At 47.9% G+C, this 24562-nt stretch overlaps 1 protein-coding gene across 4 annotated transcripts in view; it reads left to right on the top strand.

Moving 5' to 3' along the window:
• Positions 1–12612: 12612 nt before the first annotated feature.
• Positions 12613–24562, top strand: part of LOC143956891 (cytosolic phospholipase A2 gamma-like) — a 49792-nt gene continuing 37842 nt past the window's right edge. The window contains exons 1-7 of one of the 4 annotated variants that reach the window (XM_077467056.1): positions 12613–12655; positions 13620–13677; positions 16625–16647; positions 18345–18429; positions 19979–20124; positions 23551–23758; positions 24069–24177. In XM_077467056.1, coding sequence (XP_077323182.1) covers positions 13663–13677; positions 16625–16647; positions 18345–18429; positions 19979–20124; positions 23551–23758; positions 24069–24177 — 586 coding nt within the window. In that variant the 5' untranslated portion in view covers positions 12613–12655; positions 13620–13662. Of the gene's footprint in view, positions 12706–12871; positions 12930–13483; positions 13539–13619; positions 13678–16624; positions 16648–18344; positions 18430–19978; positions 20125–23550; positions 23759–24068; positions 24178–24562 lie in introns of those variants that run through there. The other 3 variants (XM_077467057.1, XM_077467059.1, XM_077467058.1) reach the window with 3 other exon arrangements.

The following is a 24562-nucleotide window of genomic DNA, read 5'->3' as shown; positions in this document are numbered from 1 at the left end:
CTTCCTTGTCCAAAAAAAGCACACCGTACTATATGCCCCTACCCTCCTGTTTGAAGGGGTTGAGCGGTGTCATATTTCTACTGGGGCTGCTTATTATGAGGGGCTCCCACCATCCCTGTGCTGTGCTGACTTACTCCTGGGGCTGTACCTCTGCTGTGCATATTATGAGGGGCTCCCACCATCCCTGTGCTATGCTCATTATGAGGGGCTCCCACCATCCCTGTGTTGTGCTGACTTCCTCCTGGGGCTGCTTATTATGAGGGGCTCTCACCATCCCTGTGCTGTGCTGACTTCCTCCTGGGGCTGCTTATTATTATTATTTATTATTATTATTATTATTATTATTATTATTCAAGATTTATATAGCGCCAGCAATTTACGCAGCGCTTTACAATATAAAAGGGAGACAATACAGTTACAATACAATTAAATACAAGAGGATTAAGAGGGCCCTGCTCAGAAGAGCTTACAATCTAAAAGGGTGGGGCAGGTGGTAAAGAAGGTTATAATTGTTGGGAATGAGTTTATGGAAGTGGTAGGAGATTAGTTGGAGACGTGATAGGCTTCCCTGAATAGATGAGTTTTCAGGGATCGCCTGAAGGTAGCAAGAGTAGGGGATAGCCGGACCGGTGGAGGTAGCGAGTTCCAGAGGATTGGAGAGGCTCTGGAGAAATCCTGGAGACGAGTGTGGGAGGAGGAGACGAGAGAGCTTAAGAGTAGGAGGTCTTGAGAAGAACGGAGAGGACGGTTTGGGTGATATTTGGAGACAAGATTGGTGATGTAGCTCGGGGCAGAGTTGTGAATGGCTTTGTATGTGGTGGTTAGTATTTTGAATTTAATTCGCTGGATGATTGGGAGCCAGTGTAGGGATTGGAGGGGAGGGTTGGCATACACTGAGCGGTTGGTAAGGTGGATAAGTCTTGCAGCAGCATTCATGATAGACTGAAGAGGGGAGGAGCCTATGGAGAGGCAGGCCAATAAGAAGGGAGTTGCAATAGTCAAGGCGAGAGATAACAAGGGAGTGAATGAGGATCTTGGTAGTTTCATTTGTTAAAAAGGGGTGAATTTTAGAGATGTTACGGAGGTGAAATCTACAAACTTTTGACAACGATTGAACTTGGGGCTGAAATGACAAGTCAGAGTCTAGGATTACACCGAGTACCCTGGCGTGAGGGGAGGGCCTGATGGTTGCATTGTTGATTTTGATGGAAAAGTCATGGAGGGGGGCATGTGCAGGGGGGAATATTAATAGCTCAGTTTTAGAGAGGTTTAGTTTAAGGAAATGGTGTGACATCCACGCTGATATGTCAGTTAGCAGGTTAGTAATGCGAGAGGAGACTGAAGGAGTGAGGTGAGGCGTAGACAGATAGATTTGGGTGTCATCGGCGTATAAGTGGTATTGGAAGCCATGGGCGGTTATCAAGTGACCAAGGGAGGAGGTATAAATAGAGAAGAGAAGGGGTCCAAGAACAGAGCCTTGGGGGACCCCCACAGAAAGGGGCAATGGAGAGGAGGATACAGAGTTGTAGGTGACACTAAAGGAGCGCTGTGATAGATAGGCAGAGAACCAGGAAAGCTTAGAATCTCGGAGGCCAAAGGAATGTAGTTTATTGAGGAGGAGCGGGTGGTCAACAGTATCAAAGGCAGCAGAGAGGTCAAATAGTAGGAGTATGGAGTACTGGCTGTTGGTTTTAGCAGTTAGTAGATCGTTAGTGAGTTTTAGTAAGGCAGTTTCCATGGAGTGTTGAGAGCGAAAGCCAGACTGTAAGGGGTCAAGAAGGTTATTTTCACTGAGGTAGGAGCTAAGGCGGTTGTAGACTAAGCGTTCTAGAAGTTTAGAGGTGAATGGGAGCAATGAGATAGGTCTTAAGTTGTTCAGGTTGGTGGGGTCCAGAGAGGGTTTTTTTAAGTATGGGGGTGATCTGCGCATGTTTTAGAGGGGAGGAGAAGGTGCCACTTGAGAGGGAGAGATTGTAGATGTGAGTGAGGGAGCATAGGATAGAATTAGAGGCATGGGCGTCCGCAGCAGGGGGCAAGGGGGGTCAAGTGCCCCCCCCCCTGGAATCCCCAAGGTGTCTGCCGTGGCCGCTGCCATGCTGCATTTTTTTCATTTTTTGTCCGCTTGTGGCTGCATCCTCCGCCCTCTTCGACTCCTATGGATCAGAGCGCTGGATGGCTCTGTTTACTGCGGCCGCTCTGTAACATGGCCCCGCCCCCTCAGACCGACTCGTGTAATAGTAAAGAGAATCAACGTTCTGCCTATCACACGAGCCGGTCTGGGGGGGGCGGGGCCATGTTACAGAGCGGCCGCAGTACACAGAGCCATCCAGCACTATGATCAAGAGAAGGAGATGCTGCAGGTACAGCCCGCCCTACGTGCCGCAGTGCCTGGACAGGAGGGGGGAGTGTATCCAACTTATTTTACTGTCCCCAGTTCATTCACCTTGTGCTCCCTGCGCCCCCCGTGCTCTCTTCCCCACCACACTCTCCTGCACCCCCCCAGTGCTCTCCTCCACCACCACACTCTCCTGCACCCCCCCAGTGCTCTCCTCCACCACCACACTCTCCTGCACCCCCCCAGTGCTCTCCTCCACCACCACACTCTCCTGCCCCCCCCCCAGTGCTCTCCTCCACCACCACACTCTCCTGCCCCCCCCCAGTGCTCTCTTCCACCACCACAATCTCCTGCCCCCCCCCCAGTGCTCTCTTCCACCACCACACTCTCCTGCCCCCCCCCCCAGTGCTCTCCTCCACCACCACACTCTCCTGCCCCCCCCCCAGTGCTCTCCTCCACCACCACACTCTCCTGCACCCCCCCAGTGCTCTCCTCCACCACCACACTCTCCTGCCCCCCCCAGTGCTCTCCTCCACCACCACACTCTCCTGCCCCCCCCAGTGCTCTCTTCCACCACCACAATCTCCTGCCCCCCCCCCCAGTGCTCTCTTCCACCACCACACTCTCCTGCCCCCCCAGTGCTCTACTCCACCACCACACTCTCCTGCCCCCCCGTGCTCTTCTCCACCACCACACTCTCCTGCCCCCCAGTGCTCTCCTCCACCACCACACTCTCCTGCCCCCCCAGTGCTCTCCTCCACCACCACACTCTCCTGCCCCCCCGTGCTCTTCTCCACCACCACACTCTCCTGCCCCCCCAGTGCTCTCCTCCACCACCACACTCTCCTGCCCCCCCAGTGCTCTCCTCCACCACCACTCTCCTGCCCTCCCTGTGCTCTCCTCCACCACCACACTCTCCTGCCCCCCCCAGTGCTCTCCTCCACCACCACACTCTCTTGCCCCCCCCCCCCAGTGCTCTCCTCCACCACCACACTCTCTTGCCCCCCCCAGTGCTCTCCTCTACCACCACACTCTCCTGTCCCCCCCAGTGCTCTCCTCCACCACCGCACTCTCCTGTCCCCCCCAGTGCTCTCCTCCACCACCACACTCTCCTGTCCCCCCCAGTGCTCTCCTCCACCACCACACTCTCCTACCCCCCTAGTACTCTCCTCCACCACCACACTCTCCTACCCCCCCTAGTGCTCTCCTCCACCACCACACTCTCCTGCCCCCCCCAGTGCTCTCCTCCACCACCACACTCTCCTGCCTCCCCCCTCTCTCCTCCACCACACTCTCCTGCCCCCTCACAGTTTTCTCCTCCCCTGTTCTTGCTGCCCCCCAACTCTCCAGCTCTCCCCATCCTTCTCTAGACACCATCCCAGTGCTCCCCCCCCTGTTCCCCCCCCCCCCCGCCCAGTGCTCTCCACTCCCCACAGTGCTCCCCCTGCCCCCCCCCCCGCCCACAGCACTCACCTCTCCCCCCAGTCCTCTCCCCTCCGTGCCATCCCCCCTGTTCCCTCCCATGCTCTCCCCCCCAGTGCCCCCCCCCAGTGCTCTCCACTCCCTCCAGTGCTCTCCCCCCTGTTCTTTCTCCCCCCTGTTCTTCTCCCCCAGTGCTTCCCCCCCAGTGCTCTTCAGCTCTTCCCATCACTCTCCAGCCCCCAACCCAGTGCTTTCCAGCCCCCCATTCTCCCCACCCCTGTTCTTTCTGCCCCCCTGGTGCTCTCTAGCCCCCCCCCCACCACAGTGCTCTCAACCCCTGTTCTTTTTGGCTCCCCCCAGCACTCTCCACTCCCCACCCCTGTACTCTCCACTCCCCCTGCATTCTGCCCCCACCCATGTGCTCTCCAACCCTACCAGTGCTCTCCACCCCCCATAGTGCTCTCCAGTCCCCAGTGCTTTCCACCCCTGTTCTTTCTTGCCCTCACTGGTGCTCTCCACTCCCCCCTGCTCTTTGTACCCCCCAGTACTCTCCAGCCCCTGTGCTCTCCACCCCTGTTTTTATGCTCCCCCAGTGCTCTTCACCGCACCACACTCTCCTGCCCCCCGTGCTCTCCTCCACCACCACACTCTCCTGCCCCCCCTGCTCTCCAGCTCTCCCCATCCTTCTCTAGCCACCATCCCAGTGCTCTCCCCCCTGTCCCCCCCCCCCCCTGCAGTGCTCTACACTCCCCACAGTCCTCTCCCCTCCGTGCTCTCCCACCGTTCTCCTCCCCCCGTTCTCCCCCCCAGTGCTCTCCCCCCTGTCCCCCCCCCCCCAGTGCTCTCCACTCCCTCCAGTTCTTTCCCCCCCTGTTCTCTACCCCCCCCCCCCCAGTGCTCTCCACTCCCTCCAGTTCTTTTCTCCCCTGTTCTTTCCCCCCCAGTGCTTTCCACTCCCCCCAGTGCTCCCCCCATGCTCTGCCCCCTGTTCTTTCCCCCCAGTGCTCTTCAGCTCTCCCCATCAATCTCCAGCCCCCACCCCAGTGCTCTCCAGCCCCCCATTCTCCCCACCCCTGTCCTTTCTGCCCCCCTGGTGCTCTCCAGCCCCCCCCCAGTGCTCTCTACTCTCCGTGCTCTCCATCCCTGCATTTTGCCCCCACCCATGTGCTCTCCAACCCTACCAGTGCTCTCCACCCCCCCCCCCCCCATTGTGCTCTCCAGTCCCCCGTGCTTTCCACCCCTGTTCTTTCTGGCCCCCACTGGTGCTCTCCACTCCCCCCTGCTCTTTGTAGCCCCCCAGTACTCTCCAGCCCCCGTGCTCTCCACCCCGTTTTTCTGCCCCCCCAGAGCTCTTCACCGCCCCACACTCTTAGCCCCCCCAGTGCTCTCAGCCTACTGTGCTCTCTACTCCTGTTCTAATTGCCCCCCCCAGCGCTCTCTGCTCCCCACCCCTGTGATCCCCACTCCCCTTTGCTCTTTGCCCCCACCCATGTGTTTTCCAACCCCGCCAGTACTCTCTACTCTCTAGTACGCTCCCCCTTCTCTCCAACTCTCACCCAGTGCTCTCCACTTCCCCAGGACCAGAGGACAGGCTGACTGGGGCAGGAAAATGAGGATGGCTGAAGGTGCAGGTGGCCAGGGACCACTCCATCTCACAGCAGACAGATCCTCCAGAAGGAGCACCTTCCCCATCCAAAACAAGAACAGACCCTGCCTGCTGCTGCCCATCATGGATATCCCGCTGGCATGCAAGGTACCATACCGAGCATCAACAACACACCTTCCCACAGACAGGGACTGCAGACTGGGACATGGGGCACAGGAGGGGCTGCATTTGGTGGGCACAGTGAGGCTGCATTTGGTGGGCACAGTGAGGCTGCATTTGGTGGGCACAGTGAGGCTGCATTTGATGGGCACTGGTGAGGCTGCATTGAGCTCTTGCATCAAGTCTGCAGTCTCTGACCATCTCCTGTAGTATGTCTGCAGTCTCTGAGGGAGTCTGGAGAGGAGTCAAGAGTGGGAGCACCGCTGGGATGGGGGTCATGGGAAAAGTCAGACTTGTGTGGACAGGAGACCATAGGATAAAACCAGACCCACCAAGCTGGAGCCGACTGACTGAGCCCTGCACAGTGCACCTGAGAGGAGGTCAGTGAAAGCACCGACAGGCCAGTCGGGGGGGGGGGGGGTCACTGATGTAAGGGGGGAGTGAATACGATAATGTAAGGGGCACTGATATAAAGGGTTTCCTCCTTATATTAGTAACCCACCCCCTTACCTTCGAGTATTCTTTCTGCAGAAGGTGCCCCCCCACGTTCTGAGTTCCTGGGGTCCCCCTTGATGATTGATCACTTGCCACTATTAACTGGTAAAATGTATGGTTTTCCCTTTCATGAACAAGAAAATAATGACGTTATGCTGTTGGGCTGGTATAATAATGCTGTGAGGCTGGTATGAAATTTATTCCAGGGCTGGTTTTTGAAAGCATGGGCGTCTGCAAGGTTACTCAGGTGGCTGCGTACCATGCCCATATAGCTTAGAGAATGTACATCTTTTTACATTGCAATACATCTGTTTTTGCCATATTTTTATCTTGATGAAAACAGCCTATACAGTGACAGTATGAGATCAAAATATGGTCACAACAGATGTATTGCAATGTAAAAAGATGTACATTCTCTAGGCTATATGGGCATGGAACACAGCCGCCTGAGTAACTTCCAATACAAAGTGAAGATGAATTATCTGTTATATAATGCATATGTATTACCAGTGGAAAGATTTTCATGAGATTGACGAAAAGGGGCGGAGCATGAGTGGCCTTAAAATGATGCCCCCCCTTGGAAAAAGTTCTGCGGACGCCCATGATTAGAGGGTGACCTTAATAGTTGTGAGGGAACAGGGTCCAAGGGACAATTGGTTAGGTGAACATCTGAGAAAAGTTTTGCAACCTCTTCAGTAGTAGCCAATTCAAAAGATGAGAGTGTTGAATGTGCTATTGGGCAGGGTATGTTGGCTGGGGAAGATGTACGCACAGCAGAGGTGTCCTCGCGAATTGCATCAATCTTGTCTTTGAAGTGATTGGAAATCTCTTGGGCAGTGAGTGAGTTGGTGGGTAGAGGGGGTGGGGGACGAAGCAGAGAGTTAAAAGTTGAGAAGAGCCGACGAGGATTGGATGACAAAGTATTAATAAGACATACAAAATAGGCTTGTTTGGCAGCATGAGGGGCTCCCACCATCCCTGTACTGTGCTGACTTCCTCCTGGGGCTGTACCTCTGCTGTGCATATTATGAGGGGCTCCCACCATCCCTGTACTATGCTCATTATGAGGGGCTCCCACCATCACTGTGCTATGCTGACTTCCTCCTGGGGCTGCTTACGGTGCAGGTGTCAGTGCTGTATATCACGGTGCTGGTGTGAGTGCTTTATGTCATGCTGCTGATGTCAGTGCTCTCTATCACGGTGCTGCTGTCAGTGCTGTATATCACGGTGCTGGTGTCAGTGCTTTATGTCACTCTGCTGATGTCAGTGCTCTCTATCACGGTGCTGGTGTCAGATCACTCTATATTGGTGCAGGTGTCATTGCTGTATGTCAGGCTGCTGATGTCAGTGCTCTCTATCACGGTGCTGGTGTCAGATGACTCTATCACAGTGCAGGTGTCATTGCTGTATGTCACCCTGCTGGTGATCATCTCCTGCACCCTCTTCTTTGCCTACCCTGGTCCCTGACCATCCCTCTCCTCCATTGCCTTCATGCACTCCACAGTCCTGAATTGTCACAACAATTTCACATATAAAAAAAGAATGCTTGTAGTTGTCGATCCCAGATTCACCTCATACATGTGTTATGTCATTGGCCATGTGGTGGGACTGTATTTGCACAGCTAGTAATTATTTTGTGGCTGCAAATTTGACCTATAGGTTTGCAAAGTTCGCCTCCCATTGAAGTCAATGGGGCCCATCGCGAACGTTACGGTTCGTGAACTATCGGCCGCGTTCGCGGTCCGCGTTCGCGAAACGTCCCGTCGGAAGTTCTTCCATCACTACTGGGGACAGTAATCGGGGGCTAAGGACATTATTGTGGGGGACTAAGGATATTATTGTGGGGGACTAAGGATATTATTGGGAGGGACTGAGGACAGTAATTGGATCACTGAGGACATTAATGGGGTGGGACTGATGACATTATTGGAGGAGCTCAAGGTCAGTAATAGGGGCCTGAGAACAGTAATTGGGTCACTGAGGATATTATTGGGGGCCTTATTGATCCGCTAGCCTGCTCAGTGCCCTACTAGGGAAAGGGGGGTGACACCAACCCTAGTGACGCCACTGATTTGATTTATTCAACAACCACTTGGGGACTATTAAACAAACTTTAACTGCTGGCAAGATCAAACCACCAAAAAGCTGTGATGAAGGTGGGGTGGGGATGTCAGGGTCTCCACCTTGGCCAATCAGAGAATGCTTTACATTCATTCAGAAAATGAAAAACATTCTATGAATGGTGCCCATGCTGAGTGGCCAACCTCCTGTGTTCACAATGCAGCAAGCCAGCCACCTTGTAGGCAGGGCCGGATTAACATAGGGGCTATTGGAGCTGCAGCTCCAGGCCCCTTTCTCAAGATAGGCCCATTTGTTAAAAAAAATAAAAAATTAAAAAAAAGAAGATCGACTTTGAGGATTGTAACTTGGCGATCAGGAGTCACAGAGACCCCACATTTGGGGGATAGGTAGCTAAATACCCACTCCAGCACTGGTTAAAATATGGGGCTGTTATCATCTATGGTTCCGGAGATACAGGGCTTCTTGTGTAGCCTGTCAGAAGCTACATACAGAGCGGCAGTATAAATACGAGCTGGAACACTCTGCAGCAGACGGAGAGGATGACCTCACAGTGCTTATAATAATTATTTGTATATTACTTATGATAATTAACCCCTTGCCACCCAGGCCCATTCTGAGACTTCTCTCCTACATGTAAAAGTCATCATTATTTTTATGCTAGAAAATGACTTAGAACCCTCAAGCATTATATATTGTTTTAGCAGAGACCCTATGGAATAAAATGGTGGTCTTTGCAACTTTTTATGTTACACGATATTTGCGCAGCAATTTTTCAAACGTTGTTTTGGAAAGTAACTGTTTCATTCATAAAAAAAAACACTAAATTTAGCACGATTTTTTGTTGTGTACTAAGCGATGCTTTACATTTTTTTACAGGTTACACATTTAGAGTTACAGAGGAGGTCTAGTGCTAGAATTATTGCTCTCGCTCTAGCGATCGTGGCTTATGTAACCTGTGTGTATCTGGCTCTGATACTAACCAGTGCCTACCCAGGGACTGAATAGTATCTCTCCCCAGCCTGCGATCACTACCGCAGTGTTGTGTTCTGCCAGTGAATACAATGATTAGTGTTGCTAACTATAGCTGGCAGCAATAAATGTTTTGGGGAAAACCTGACAGGCTGGTTGTACTCAAGTCGGTTAATAGGTTGACTTGTGTAAAACCAGCTAGCCCATACATAGATCGACTATGGCTGGTCTCTGCTTAATTGGTGTATTTTCAATCCATGTATGGCCCGCTTAACCACTACGCAGTCCCTAAACATCCTTCCACAAACCTTTACAATATATCCTTCCCAGATTACTTCATCCTCCTCTCCTATACATAGTGCCCACTGTCATACTCTCCACACTTCTCTCCTATACATAGTGCCCACTGTCATACTCTCCACACTTCTCTCCTATATATAGTGCCCACTGTCATACTCTCCGAACTTCTCTCCTATACATAGTGCCCACTGTCATACTCTCCACACTTCTCTCCTGTACATACTGCTCACTATCATACCCTCCACACTCCTCTGCTGTGCATACTGCCCACTGTCATACCCTTCACACTCCTCCTCTCTTGTACATAGTGCCTGCTGTCATACACTTCTCTCCTGTACATAGTGCCCACCGTCATACCCTCCACACTCCTCTCCTGTACATACTACTCACTGTCATACCCTCCATACTCCTCTCTTATTCATAGTGCCCACCGTCATACCCTCCCTCCACACTCCTCTCCTGAAATTGCTACTTACTGTCCTACTCTCCACACTTCTCTCCTGTACATATTGCTCACTGTCATACCCTCCACACTCTTCTCTTATACATAGTGCCCAATGTCACACCCTCTACACTCCTCTGCTGTGCATACTGCCCACTGTCATACCCTTCACTCTCCTCTGCTGTACATAGTGCCTTCTGCCATACCCTCTGCACTCCTCTCATGTACATAGTGCCCACTGTTAGACCCTCCACATTCCTCTCCCTCACCTGCACATATTTCCCACTTTTATACCATCCATACTCCTCCCCTATGCCTCTTACCCACAAAAACTGTTCTTTAAAATTATACTGAATATCCTCAATGTTACCCGCTCTAGAATGGGCACACTTTTGTTAGTTCAACTAAAGGAAATCTCACAGTCCTCATATTTGTTCTGCCCCATTATTAGTACTTATTTCATTTTGTAATTACTATTGTGATGTATAGAGGAACACGGGGGATGTCAGCTACTCTAAATATAGCACTTGTAAAAAAAAAGTCCCTGAAAATATTTTTGAAATGTTGACAACTATGCACTTAGGCACTGCCCAAGGGCCACAGGGTCAGTAGGGGGCCCCATGAGAGGCTCCTGTGATATTAAAGCGGTAGTAAACTTTTCTAACATTACTAATTTTTAGAGGCTAGGTTATACCATAATGTACAAGTATGCACAGCATATTAGCACATGCCCTGCTTCTCCTCTCAAGACTGTTGCTGCCAACGGTGCTCCCCCTGTATTATTACAAATGCTATTGTTGACATTTTAAAATATTCATACTCAAATAGAGACTATACAGTGACTGATTTTTTGCGCCATCTGAGCCCAAATATTTCTCTATTAGGACATTAGGGTACACTTAAATTGTCAGACTGAGCCCTCCAGTGCTGTGCTGTGATCAATCCAGCGGGGCCCGGGCACTTCCATCTTCACCCGGACTTCCTTCTGGGTTCTGTGCCTTCAGTCACTTGCCTTGGCCAGGCTGCGTTGATGTCATTCCCACACATGTTCATGTGCGTCCTCTCTCCCTTACCCCATCCCCCCCCTTCTCTCTCTCATCCCCCCCTTTCTCTCTCATCCTCCCTCCCTTACCCCTCACACCTCTTTCATCCCCTCTCTCTCTCATCCTCCCTCTCTCTCTTTAATTTAATTTGTTATAACAAAAAATAGTTTGCATTTTTATTTATTTATTGTTTATAAAAGGCCCCACCAAAATCCTCAGCACCAGGCCCATGATGTTCTTAATCTGGCCCTGCTTGTAGGGGGCAAATAAGCTAGTGGAGATCACTGGAGATGCGGTGTAGTAGCAGTGCAGCCAGTGGCGGCTGGTGCTCAAAATTTTTGAGGGGGCGCAAACAAACTGAAAAAATCCCATCAAACGCAGCCACTGTGCCATATCAAATGCTGCCAGTGTACCCCCTGCCGGCCCACCATCTGCACTTACCTGTCTCGGTGGGACAACTCCTCGATGTCGTCTCCCGTCCTCTCCACCCATTCTCTGCTATGATTGGATGCCTTGCATCCAATCACAGTGCCTTTTGTTTCAGCCAACCAGGTGACGGGTAACAGATTCGAACACCTGATTGGTGAAGATGCGGTTTAATGTTAGGAAAGCAAATATTTATTTGTTTTTCTAACACAGCAGAGTGACCTGCGAGCATCCAGCATGGCCCTCGCAGGTCACCTTTTTTGACACTTATTAGAGCCTATGGCTCCAATCAGGTGCTTCAAAACCTCCCCCCGCTGATGTAATTTGGCACCCTGCACCTGGCACCTTAATAGGGGGTGGCCATAGATGCATGCAATGCATGCATCTATCTATTGGTGCTTAGGGGGTGGCAGAAGAGAGGGGCGGCACCTGGGCACCCTTAATGCATGGGCCACAACTGAGTGTAGCAGTGTTGTAGTGGGGGTGCAGTAGTTAGGGTTACCACCTCATTCCTTTAAAACTGAACACATATTAATTACACAGGTTCTGTGGCTGATTATGGTCTTAAACTCACTTGATGCCTTATCTGCATTAAACTAGCCTCAGAACCTGTATAATTAATATGTGTTCAGGTTTAAAGGGATGAGGTGGCAACCCTGGTAGTAGTAGTGCTGTAGTAGAGATGTAGTACCAATGTAGTAGATCTGTAATAGAGGTGTAGTACCAGTGTAGTAGTGCTGTAGTAGAGGTGTATTAGTGCTGTAGTAGAGGTGTAGTAGTGCTGTAGTAGAGGTGTAGTACCAGGTATTAGTGGTGTAGTAGAGGTGTAGTAGTGCTGTAGTAGAGGTGTAGGCACCCAGTGATTTCCAGCTTCTAGAGAGATCTCACAGGTATGGTATATACATAGTTACATTGATCCATTGTAACTACACATAAAACATCCATACCTGGAATTCAGCTTTAGAAACATTTTCAGGAAGTAGATAAAATTCCTGCTAAATGACCCCAGAAATACAATGTACAGCGCATGTCACTTCCTGTGAGCTTCAAAGAAAGCGCCAAGAACTTCATCTTTCTTGTATAAACTACGACTCCCATCAGTCCCCATATACTGGAGATGAAGAAAGGCAGACATGGGTGTTGTTCCCCTTGAGTGACAAGCATGGCTGCCTCCACAGATTCAGGGGGGAAGTGAGTGTAGCCCCCCAGGGACAGATATTCCATTGATGGTGAGATGCTCCCAAAGGGTTAATCACACCTGAAGGGATTCTTATTGGCAATTTTCCTCATTAAAACCCAACAAGTTCATCAGCTGCTCGGTAATAAAAGTCACTCCCATTCTGATTACTTTGCACACTGACATCACCCAACACAAGGTAAGACTGCAACAAAGTTCCCTCCAATCCTTGCAATGTACATTGATCAGGTAGAGGGGCTTGTTTGTTTCTTCACCAAAGTGGGGGGTCCCTGTTTAATGTCTTGTGTGAGAATGTAATAATAATGAAGAGAAGAGGAAGCTCGGGGGTGAAGTCTTCCCATTCACAGAGTGAAGCCTGGGACATTGTTGTCTGTGAATGGTGTGGAGTAGAGGGAGGTCGGGGTCCCACCTCAGTACTGGGGTCTATGAGACCTGCAGAGCTTCCATCCAAGGTGGGGGGGGGGGGGTCTGTACAGCGGGGGCTCTACTAATCCAACATGGAAATGAGGAGGGAGAATAAAGACTGTGGAGGGGGGAGGACTTTGTTGTAATGGAATGTCTCCATATGCTTCATCCTAGGGAAGATCGTTCTTCACAACGTTAGTCTTTTGAAGTTTTTATAGGTTATAATCTTACATTGAGGTCTGTGGTTCCATGGAAGAGGGGTGTTTGGGGTTTTTCCCCCTACAGATCGGCCCTTCCCAATAGAACCTGGCATGTTCTGATAAGGACTGCTGGAACAGAACCAGACTGGTAAAAACAACCCCCGTTGGAGGTGTCGGGGGTCCCACTAGGGTCTCCCCCTCATTCCTCTAAAACTGACCACATATGAATCACACAGGTTCTGTGGTCATTAAGGTGGTAACTAAACTCTGTGCTTTATCTGCATTACATTAGTCTCAGAACCTGTATAATGAATGTGTTTGGGTTATAAAGGGATGAGGAGGCGACTCTAGAACCCCCCCAATGATATGATGTGAGGTCCGGATTATACGAGGCTCAAAACTCCACACGTTCCAATAAACCTTCCCAACCACACTTCTCCCATCATCTGATTACTGGTACAGCCATCTCCATCCCGTCTTCTGTATATCTGAGCTCCTCCTCTTCACAAGTCTCACTACTGCATTCTGTTTTATCAGATTTACATGTTGGGAGATAAGCGGTGACCTACCTTCATCTCCAATGGCGGCCAATGAGGTGAGTGACTTTCTATTCATTTCCATCAGTGATAGCAAATCATTTCATACAAGCTGAGCGAAGAGCTCATGGCAGCCAATCAAAATGCATCCAGTACTGGATCCTCTAATAAGAGATCTCTATGGGGGGAAAGGAACTCAAACGTGTGTGTGTGTGTGTGTGTGTTTTTTTTTTTTTTTTTTTTTTTTTTTTTATGTTAATACAACATTAACACCTGCAGCAGACGTCATGAACGCCCCATCCAGGTCTCGGCTTCAGGGTCTCCTCCAACTTTCAAACACGGCAAAAGTTCAGACTTTAATAACAAACCCCATTGAAGTCTATGGGACCCGACTGTCAAAAGTGCCCATTTTGATGGCGTATATGAGAGTAATGGGGCATACAATGGTTATAGGGGGTCTGGTCCTGGGGGACGTGTATCAATGAAAATAGTTTGTGGAAAAACCTTAATTTTTAAGTGAGCAGTGATAAAAACTACATTTTTACTTAATCCTTAACCACTTCAGCTCTGGAAGAATTTACCCCCTTCCTGACCAGAGCACTTTTTGCGTTTTGACACTGCGTCGCTTTAACTGACAATTGTGTGACGTGACTACCAAACAATTTTTTTTTATTTATTTTTTCTTTCCCACGAATAGCTTTGGTGTTTGATCACCCCTGGCTTTTTTTTATTTTTTTGTGCTTTAAACAAGAGCGACAATTTTGAAGAAAACACACTTTATATCATAAAAGAAAAAAATATCCCCCAAAAATATACGTTTCCTCAGTTTAGGCCGGTATGTATTCTACATATTTTTTTGGTTAAAAAAAAAAAAAAAAAAAAAAGTTTGCACAAGTTACAGCGTTTACAAAATAGGGGATAGTTTTATGGATTTTTTTATTTTTTTGTTAAATGGCAATTATCGTGACTCTGACATTATGGCGGACACACCAGACATTTTTGACACCTTTTGTCATTTATACAGCAATCCGTACTATACAAATGCACTGATTCCTGTGTAAGTCACACTGGCAGTGAAAGGGTTAACCAGGAGGTGGCAGTGTAGGGGTTAAGTGGGTCCTAGGGGTGTGTTGTGAATGGTGGGGGGGGGGGGGGGGCGTGGCTGTGTTGTGCACATCACTGATCTCTGCTCCAATAACAGGGAGTAGAGATCAGTGTCGCTTGTTGCTATGCAGAACGGGGAGATGCTTGCTTACGTCGGCATCTCCCTGTTCTTCCTCACCGTGAGGTGATTGAGTCTGCTGCCACTTAAAGGGCAACATACAGGTGCGTTATTCTACCTGTATGTGCCCTTCTGCTGATGTATATCGGTGTGAGGCGGTCAGGAAGCTGTTAACCACTTGTCAACCAGCCGCCCGCAGCTCACCCCCAGAGCTGATGTGAGTGTCCAGCGGTCTCGACCACCGCACTCCCAAGATCACTCCTGAAACGGTGGGAATTGGGATCTGGTTCTCTGAGGGGAGAAGTGACTGTCTGTCCATGCAAAGTATGAATAGTGATCTCATTTCCCCTAGTCAGTCCCCTCCCCCCCTCAATTAGAACACACTAGGGAACACAACACCTTGATCACCCCCTAGTGTTAACACCTTACCTGCCGGTGACATTTACAGTAATCTGCATCTTTTTATGGCATTGATCGCTGTATTAATACCAATGGTCACAAAAAATGTGTCTGCCACAATGTCGCAGTCACAATAAAAATCTCAGATCACCACTATTACTAGTAAAAAAAAAAAAAAATAATAAAAATACCATAAATCCATTTATGTTGTAGATGCTATAACTTTTGTGCAAAAATTTTTTTTTATTATTTTTTTTTTTTTTTTTTTTATATTGCACAAAATAAAAACCAGAGGTGATCAAATACCACCAAAAGAGAACTCCATTTGTGGGAAAATAAGGACTTACATTTTGTTTGGGTGTAAAGTCGCACGACCGCGCAATTGTCAGTTAAACCGACGCAGTGCCAAATCACAAACTGCTCTGGTCAGGAAAGGGGGGTAAAATCTTCTGGGGCTGAAGCAGCTAAAGTGAAAGCATAAAAAAATGCCCTTTTCCCTGTGAGCCGCCTTTATTATGCTCAACAGCTGGAGATCCAGTGTGTGTGATGAGGTCACAATGTAGAGCACTGAGAACAAGATCGGAGATTTGTTGGATACATTCTGGTGTGACTTTGGATAGAAGTAACGGGTGTGTAAAAATTGGTGTTTGGGTGTCGGTGGCGCCTTCCCACCATAACCCTATAGAGGAAATCCTGATGAAAGCGAGAATTGGCCTTCCTGTAATTGTAATGATCTCCTCCTGTCAGACGGGTGCTGAGAAATTGGTCTTTGGGTGTTAATTGTGCCCATGAAACCTACACCAAAAATCTCCCCTTCACCCCCTCTCCTTCTGAAGGACATTCCTGAACATCCAATCAGGAGAGAGCTCCCACCCGGCCGTATATATACATTGGTGGGAGGGAAGTGGTTAAAGGAATATTTCAATTTTAAGCATTAAAAAAAAAAAAAATCACTCCTTCTGAAAATGGGCCATAAAGTTTTCCTTGATCCATGCCCCCTGGGGCAGGACCCGGGTCCCCAACACTTTTTATGACCATTTGCATAGAAGCCTTTAAAATGATGACTTTTGGTTTCTCATGTTGGTGCCCCATAGACTTTACTGGAGTTCCGGTGGCTTTTGAATTTGCCCTGATCTTGTGCTCGGGCCGAACCGTTCCCCCATCCCCCACCTTCTACCTTCCTTTCCATGAAGCTCCTGATAACGGATTTGTTATTCCCACCGACTTGTAGAGATGAAATGAGTGGAGCAAAAATCAATGTGTGATGTGTGAGATCTCCTCCGGGGTCACAAGAACTTCTCATTCATTCTGGGAAAATGTGTCCTTTTGGTTTGTATCACCAGACTGTTCCTGAACATCACAATGTGTCTTTTGTGTCTTCACAGGGAAATCTTCATCTTCTAGATGGGTAAGTAAAGGGATTTTCACTCATTTTTACTTGGTCCTTTTTCTACAGAAGAACCAAAAATGAGACATTGGGAGGTGCCGGCAACATAAATCTGCCATCCTGGATTTCACATATCTTGTCATCAGAACTTTTATTTGTGGAATCCATATAAAGTGATCTGATCCAGAAATGAAGGAAAAGGTTTCCTGTGACATCGGGGGTTTCCCAGGGACCCTACGGGGGCAAGCATTACCAGCAGGAAGCCGAGATGGACTTGTCTCTCGTCTTTCTCCTCTTCTGGGAAGGCTGTTACAAGGCTAAACAAGGTTTAGGAGTGTCTATGGGAATGGTTGGTGGGTTTTCCAGAAGCACATTTGTGAGGTCAGGTACTGATGTTGGACATGAAGGCCTGGCTCAGTCTCCACTGTAATTCATCACAAAAGTTCTATCGGGTTGAGGTCAGGACTCGGGCCACTCAAGTTCCTCCACCCCAAACGCTCATCAATATCTTTATGGACCTTGCTTTGTGCACTGGTGTGCAGCCATGTTGGGCAGAAGATGGAACCATCCCCAAACTGTTCCCACAAAGTTAGGAGCATAAGATTTTCCAAAATGTCTTGGCATGCTGATGGCTTAACAGTTCCCTTCACTGGACCTAAGGGGACAAGCCCAACCCCTGAAAACAACCCCCATCAAATGATTTGGACCAGTACACAAAGTAAGGTCCATAAAGACATGGATGAGCCAGTTTGGGGTGGAGAAACCTGACTGGCCTGCACAGTCTTGACTTCAACCGAAAACTTTTGGGATGAAAATGGGCAAAGACTGAAAGCCAAGTCCACGTGCTGATGATGATGCACCGTGTCCACGACCTGCTTGCCCTTTTATTGGCTCGCGCCTGTCTGCCTCTCCTTGTTGGCCTTCCAGACATGGTAATGGCCTGCAGGGAGATGGGGGGGGGAACCAGCCATTGGGTAGTGTATATTGTGCTGGAGGCACACAACACCCACTAACTTCGGCAGATGGCTCAATTGGAGAACAGCAATAAAGGGTAGATACAGGTGTATTCTGCGGTGAAGGCACACAACACCCACTAACTCCTGCAGACACCAGAACACTACACAAGGCTGGCGGCCTTGTATAGTGTGGGGCGTGTACTACACAGCCTGAGCTATAATTGGCCACAGGCATCCTGCCTGTGGCCAATCATGGCTCTCTTCGCTGCCGGCGCTGTGATTTGCCAATCATGAGCAGCAATGTACTGCAATGGCGCAGTGCATTGTGGGCAGTGAGCGCCACACGAATTTGGCACAAACGACTCATAGAGTTCTGGTTTCACCGAATGGGCGAACAGCCAGTGTTCAAGTCAAACACCAAGCTCATCCCTAGTACCAAGTGACCAAAGCTCAGTGTGAACCTAGGTTCAGACTTGGATGTCAGCTCCTCCTTCGTGTCATACAGCTGGCTCTGCCAAGTGGCGTTGCCCCTGAAACTATACAAGCACCATTAAATGGGAGGTCAATGAGCCACAACTCATGGAACCTTAGAGCTTCACAGGACCCAGGTTGAGAATAGCTGCTTTAATAGGAACACTTGATCAAGAGGGAATTTTTCCCACTTTGGGGAGATTCCTATTCATTTTCAAAAAAAAAAACTAGTGAATTCCATTCTATCTTGTCTCTGGATAAACTTTATTTATTTTCTTTCACACTTGATAGCTCAGAAGGGGAAACCGAAGCTGTCCAGGCAAGGATGGGTAAAGTAAAGGAGACCCTTTTGTCCTTGGGCATGAATGTTAAACAGGTAAGTCTTAGTAGTTTTGTCTTGTAAACCAAGTAAGTGTTGCTCCAGACCTGCTCCTCTCACCTGTCCATGAACAAACAAGGTGCTGGCTCCAAGAAGCCCATTCTTGCTCACCAGGGCTTTCTTTAACACGGGGAAAAAGGGGCATCTGCCCAAGGCCCTGTCGTTGTTGGGGGGGGCCCTGCGCTGCGGGCCAAAGTTCGCCCACCTCTGGTGCTAGTCGCATGCTGGCTCCTAATACACACGCACTCCTCTCTCTCATCCCTCGGGTATACACATTGCTCTGAGGAGGAAGGGGGCGGGGACTCCAGAGGACGCTGCTTCTGAGACTGGCACGCTGCACGGACATCAGAGGACAACATGCTGTGTCTGTGAGTAGCACTTGGGACAGAGGAAAACTCTGTACTGGAATGGGGAGGGGGGGGGGGCGCTTTGTGGGAGGACAGCCTTGGAGAGTAGCTCTGTCCTGGAATCTGGGGTGGGAGGAGAGCTGTGAACCCACCTCAGTCCTGCACTCTGCACATAGTGCACCCCTCAATGCTAGCGCAGTTTGGCCACACCCACAATTTGCAGTGTAGTAACCTCTAGAAACGAATCGGTAAGCAATAATGATATGCAGTAACCTCTAGAATCCAATTAGTGAGCAGTAATGATGTTCTGTAACTTCTAGCAACTAATCTGTGAGCTGTAATGATGTGTTGTAATCTCTGGCAGCCAATCACAATCACTGCCTGATCTGCTGCCGTAAACTAGTTTTGAGTCTAGCTGGGGGGGGGGGGGGGTGCGCAATTAAAATCTTTGCCCAGGGTCCAATCAATATTAAAGACGGCCCTGTTGCTCACCATTGTAAGGAATAGGGCAAAGTAGTACATTTGCCAGCTGTTGCTGATCTTTGCTTTCTGCCTGCCAATCTGGTCCTTCATTGCCTGGCTAAAGCCAACTTCCACCTGCTTCCTGGCCCTGCTACCATTTCCTGCTCTGGTGCCAAGCTGCTCCAACATCCTGTCCTGAGGACTGCAACTTCCAGCTCTATCCGCATAAGGAGCGGGCACCACCAGCCAGCTACTCTGGTACTTGTGATACTCCATGCCATCACACTCTCTGCCTCCACCTTTAGGAGTGTAGGGCAGGAGGTACAAGAGTCCTCTGAGATTTTCCAGTCTTCATTCCATATGTGATAGTACAGTGGCACTCATCTCCGTCCAGAAGCCACCACTTCCCTAAAATGTCTCGCCATGGTTACAAAAATAACCCAAACCATTCATGACAAAACACATTAAGGAAGAGGGGCTTCTAGATGGAACCATGTTTCAGGTATACAGCTGATGATTGAATAAACAAATTTGGAAGAGTAGAGATAAGATTACAACTCATTTATTCTTTTGCTATTATCATATATATGGTAAGATTTCCCTTCAACCTTGTACTATAATTTTACACAGATGTTGATTTATCCCATACTTGTGTTTCTTTTTTTGGTGCTATTTTATTTCTTACCACTGTTCATTCCATAATCCATCTAAAGTAGACTGTATTTCTCTTTCTGAAGAATTGTAACCCTCCTGTAATTGCGGTCTTGGGATCTGGAGGGGGACTCCGTGCCATGGTTGGTTTTCTGGGAACTATTTCGAAGCTGTCTGAACTCAACCTTTTGGGTACCGTGACCTACATGAGTGCGATATCTGGAGCAACCTGGTATATTTATATTCTAACAATTTGTATAGCAATTTATTGAAAATATATTTCTATTGTGGATATTTTTAACCACTTTACACCCAGGGAAATTTAAAAAAAACGTTACTTTATTTATAAATGGAAAATTTAACGCTAAGCCTTGGCAGGTTTTATCCCCTTCATTACCAGGCTATGCCACCCCCCCCCCCCCCTGCTCTATCTCAAGGGGACTAGGAAACCTACTATGTGATGGCATAGGTCCTTTATGGAGACATGAAGGGTCTATTAGACCTATTGTGTCTCCCCTGCTGCTAATCCAGCACAGACCATGCTTAACTGCTTCTCCAGCTACAGTGACCAGGGAGGGACAGCTCTTAAATAGATTTCATTACTTCTTGGTCGCTTTCAACCATTACTTTTTTGTTTGTATTTATGGAGTTTATAGGAAAAGGGGAGCAAGGAAATGAGGTGTAGATTAAGATTGATGGGGGTCCAAGAAAGGCTTTAAGTATGTGGGTGACTAGAGAATGTTTTAGCAAGTTTGGGAAGATGCCAGAAAAGTGGTAGATTGAAGCTGTGTAGGATAGAATTGGAGGGTAACAATAGTATTTGAGGGTCCAGAGGAGAGGTGGTTTGGGTGTTGAGAAATAAGTTTAGCAACCTTGTCTATAGTAGTAATATGACTGAACTGAGGTGACTCCATCTTGTGCGGCCATGGAGTCCTTTAAGTTCAGGCTCTAGTTGAAGTCTATTAGTTCTGTTTTTCAGCTTTAGAACAGTGTTCTATAAAGCTTGCATAAGCAGCTTAATTCTGTAACGTCTAAAGAATTGTGGCTCAATATGTCTGGGCCACCTTTCCTGTGTAATGAGACATGAAACGGGGAAGCAGGACTTGTGACTAAGTCATGAAAGCAGATGGCAGAACTAATGAGAAATGTACACCTCTGTATTAACCACGTCCACCTTCCATATGATTGGTTAATAATGTATATAAGTTGTATACCAGCTAAGAATTAAATCAGATGGCTTGGAACATAACCTCTGCATCTTTGTGTTCACCAAGAAGCTATCTCCTCAGTACTGAGAGGGTCTTGTGAGTGTGGTAATTGCTGTGATTATACCTAGCTGGTTTTGTCTGGTAAATGGAAATACCATTTGCTTCTCTTCAGTAGGGTTGTTTAAGGGGAATGTTGATTTATACCTGTTGACATGAGTGTGGGGGAGAGATCGGTAAAGTGGTGGTTTCATAATAAAAAAACTGTTTTTTATATATATATTTTTTTTATACTTGAGTTGATTGATCTCCTGGGCAGTTAGTGGGTGGTAGAGAAGAGTTGACATAGACTGGATAAGGTGTTAATGAGATAAAATGGGTCTGCTTGGGGAGGAGGCAGGAATTGCATTTTTGGAGGGCAGATCTTAATTGGGTGAAGTCCTTGAGACATAGCCACACTCTTGAGCATCAGTGGAATAGGACTGTTTTTTTTGAGACTTCTGGTGTCATCTGTTTGCCAGGGTTGTAGGGGTCAGGACCTGATTCAGTGTATAGTGAGAAGGGTAAGCTTGTCCAGGGCAGAGGATAAGTATCTATTGTAGATGGCTAGGTTGGGGTAGGACAGGTGGTCAGAGAAGTGATGAAGTTGTATCTATTTTCGAGTGATTGTTAGGCAATTGGAGGCAAAGGCAGTGGAAGACAGGGAGGGAGTAAAACTAATAAGGTGGTGATCAGAGTGAGGAAAAGGATTGTTGGAGAGGTTGTACATGGGCAGGAGAATACAAGGCCAAGGGTGTTGCCATCAGAGTAGAAGCCTGTACCCATTGCTTCAGGTCAAATGAAGAGTTTAGTCTAGGAAGCTTAAAGTAGGAAGTAGCTGTGTTCATATGAACAGGGATGTTGAAGTTGCTGAGAAGGATTGTGAGCATTTCATGAGAGTGGGGTAGCCAGGCAGAAAATTTGTCAAGGGGAGTTAACGGTCCAGGGGGTTGGTAGATCAGAGCACTAAAGGAAATTGGAGAGCATAGGCATGTACAGTGAGTTTCAAATGAGGGATAGTGAGGGTGGAGAGTACTTGGTGCTCTGTGGTTATAGGAGGAATTCCATTCCACCTCCCTTGCATCCCCTAGGTCTAGGAGAGAGTCCAGTGAAGGCCACCATGGGGGAGAGGGAAACGGTGTTGGCTTTATGAAGCCAATTTTCGGATACAAGTACATTTAAAAGGAGTTGGTGACAGTGTGTGTGTTTTGCATGTGGAAATTAGGAGGAAGTTATGTGAAAAACAGCAGTAACACAAATGCAAAGTTTACCAAGGAGACATTTGAGCAGTCAGTCTATGTTCAGTTTAAGGTGGATGGGAATAGCGGGAATATAAATGCAGGTTTATAAATGAGAAATGGTGATCAAGAGCAGAAGTGTCAATTAAAGAACCCCAGTTTGTTGGGAGAACCCCAGCATGCGTCTCCCTGGCCTGGCTTGCAGGGGAGATGTTTCTCAATCTCCTCCTGCTTAATAGATGGAGACCTTTTTATCAGTCTGGGGCTCCCTAAAGGAATGGGATAGATGGTGAACCACTGCAGGTGGCAGTGAAGAGGGGGTGGGGCTACTGTAAAGGCGATTGGGAGGTAGAAAAGCCATCTGGATCACTGTTGTTAAATGGCTGAGAACTGGATGAAAAATAACCCCAAACTCATGGTTGGCAGCTTCAGCCATGAGCTTGCTGTAACTACTGAAAGACTAGGATGTCAGTTGGTTAACCACTTCCCAACTAGCCACTGCATTTATACTGTGGCAATTGGCTCCCCTGGGTGAGCTGGCATTGCTGTACATCAGCTCTTTAAGATACATTGGCATGTGCGTGTCCCCCGGAGCCAATACGCGGGTGCAATGAGAATCTGGATCTGTGTGTAAACACAGAAATCCCAGTTCTGTCAGATCGTGTGTTCCTACTAGGTAGGAACACAATCTCTCTCCTCTAGTCTGCCACATTCCCTCCCCGCAGTTAGAAACACACATAGGGAACAGTTAATCCCTGCCAGTGACACAGTAATCTGTGGGGGTGTTTTTAGCTGAAAAATGTGTCGCATGTCCATTGTAATGTTGCAGTCCTACTAAAAATTGCAGATCACCACCATTACTAGTGTAAAAAAAACAATAAATGCAATTTTTCCCCATTTTGTAGACGCTATAACTTTTTTGCAAACCAATCAACTTATGTATGCCACCAAAGACCTTTATTTGTGGGAAAACCAAGGACATCAATTTTGTTTGGGTACAGGGTCCCAAGACTGCAATTTTTGGTTAAATTGACGCAGTGCCGTATTGCAAAAAAGGCTGAAAATCCTTCCGGGTTGAAGTGGTTAAACAAATGGGGTGGAGATTTCAGGCAAAGGAAGCATGCTGAATGAAAAACTTGCCTATGAAACTCCTAACTTACTACTTTAATGTTCCAGGTGTATGTCCTCTCTGTATGCTAAAAGTAACTGGTCGGACTTTTCATACATGAAAGATCTGGAGATTTGGTTATGTGAGCGAATCAAATTGGAAACTGACCGGGATTGGACAAAGCCATGGGAGAAGATCAAAGAGAAATTTCTTGGAGACTCGTACTCTCTGACAGATCTTTGGGCCTATACATTCGTGTTCTTTGTCCTGAATAAAGTACGTACATGCCAGGTCCTGGCCAAGTTTTTAAACCAAGGAGAACTTTTAGCTCTGAAGTAACTTGACTTTATCTTCTTGAATAATGGAGGCATCAGTCTTTTTTTTTTTTTTTTTTTTTTTTTTTTTCTGTTCATCAATATCAGACTCTGTTTGTCTGCATCCTAACTTCCTCTCAGATGTTCTCAGTACCGGCAATCTGAGGCATGTGTGAGGACTCGGGATGAGCCAAACTGCCCCAATGATGAGGCTTGGGGTACCCTAAAACAACATTCACTATTACACTTTTTTTTTTTTTTTTCCTCTGCAGATTGATGAAGAAAAGCTGTCGGGTCACAGAGAGATTTGTGATATCGGTGAAGACCCGTATCCCATCTACTGTGCTGTGAGAATGCGTAAAATGCTTGAAAACAGAACAGGTGCATTTACTAGAATGGCCTCTTTTATTCCTCACCATATTATTACTAAAAATGAAAATTGGGGCTTGGGCTGCCCATTATCCATATACTATTTTATTACATTTACAAGCTCCTTCCCTGGGGGGCTGATGTCATCCAGATTAAGCCCTGCCAATCAGACACTAAGTGGATGTAGAGAGAGCTGCTTATCAAGCTAGTGGAGCACTAAATCTGGCCATACACTAGTACATTTCCCAATAACCTTTCCTTTATAAATACTCCACAGTACATTCCATCAGTTGACAAGTCATTCAAAATTGTTTCCTGGAACTATAACCTCCACGCCAGCCATGCGGTGTCCTAGAGGCGATTCAGTTTGCATTGTGCGTTATTACAAGTATTTCAT

The sequence above is a fragment of the Lithobates pipiens genome, unplaced genomic scaffold (assembly GCF_037356315.1).
Source record: "Lithobates pipiens isolate NorthernLeopardFrog02 unplaced genomic scaffold, aLitPip1_a1.2 Scaffold_44, whole genome shotgun sequence".
Classification (NCBI taxonomy): domain Eukaryota; kingdom Metazoa; phylum Chordata; class Amphibia; order Anura; family Ranidae; genus Lithobates; species Lithobates pipiens.
This window is presented reverse-complemented; position numbering and strand designations above follow the sequence as displayed.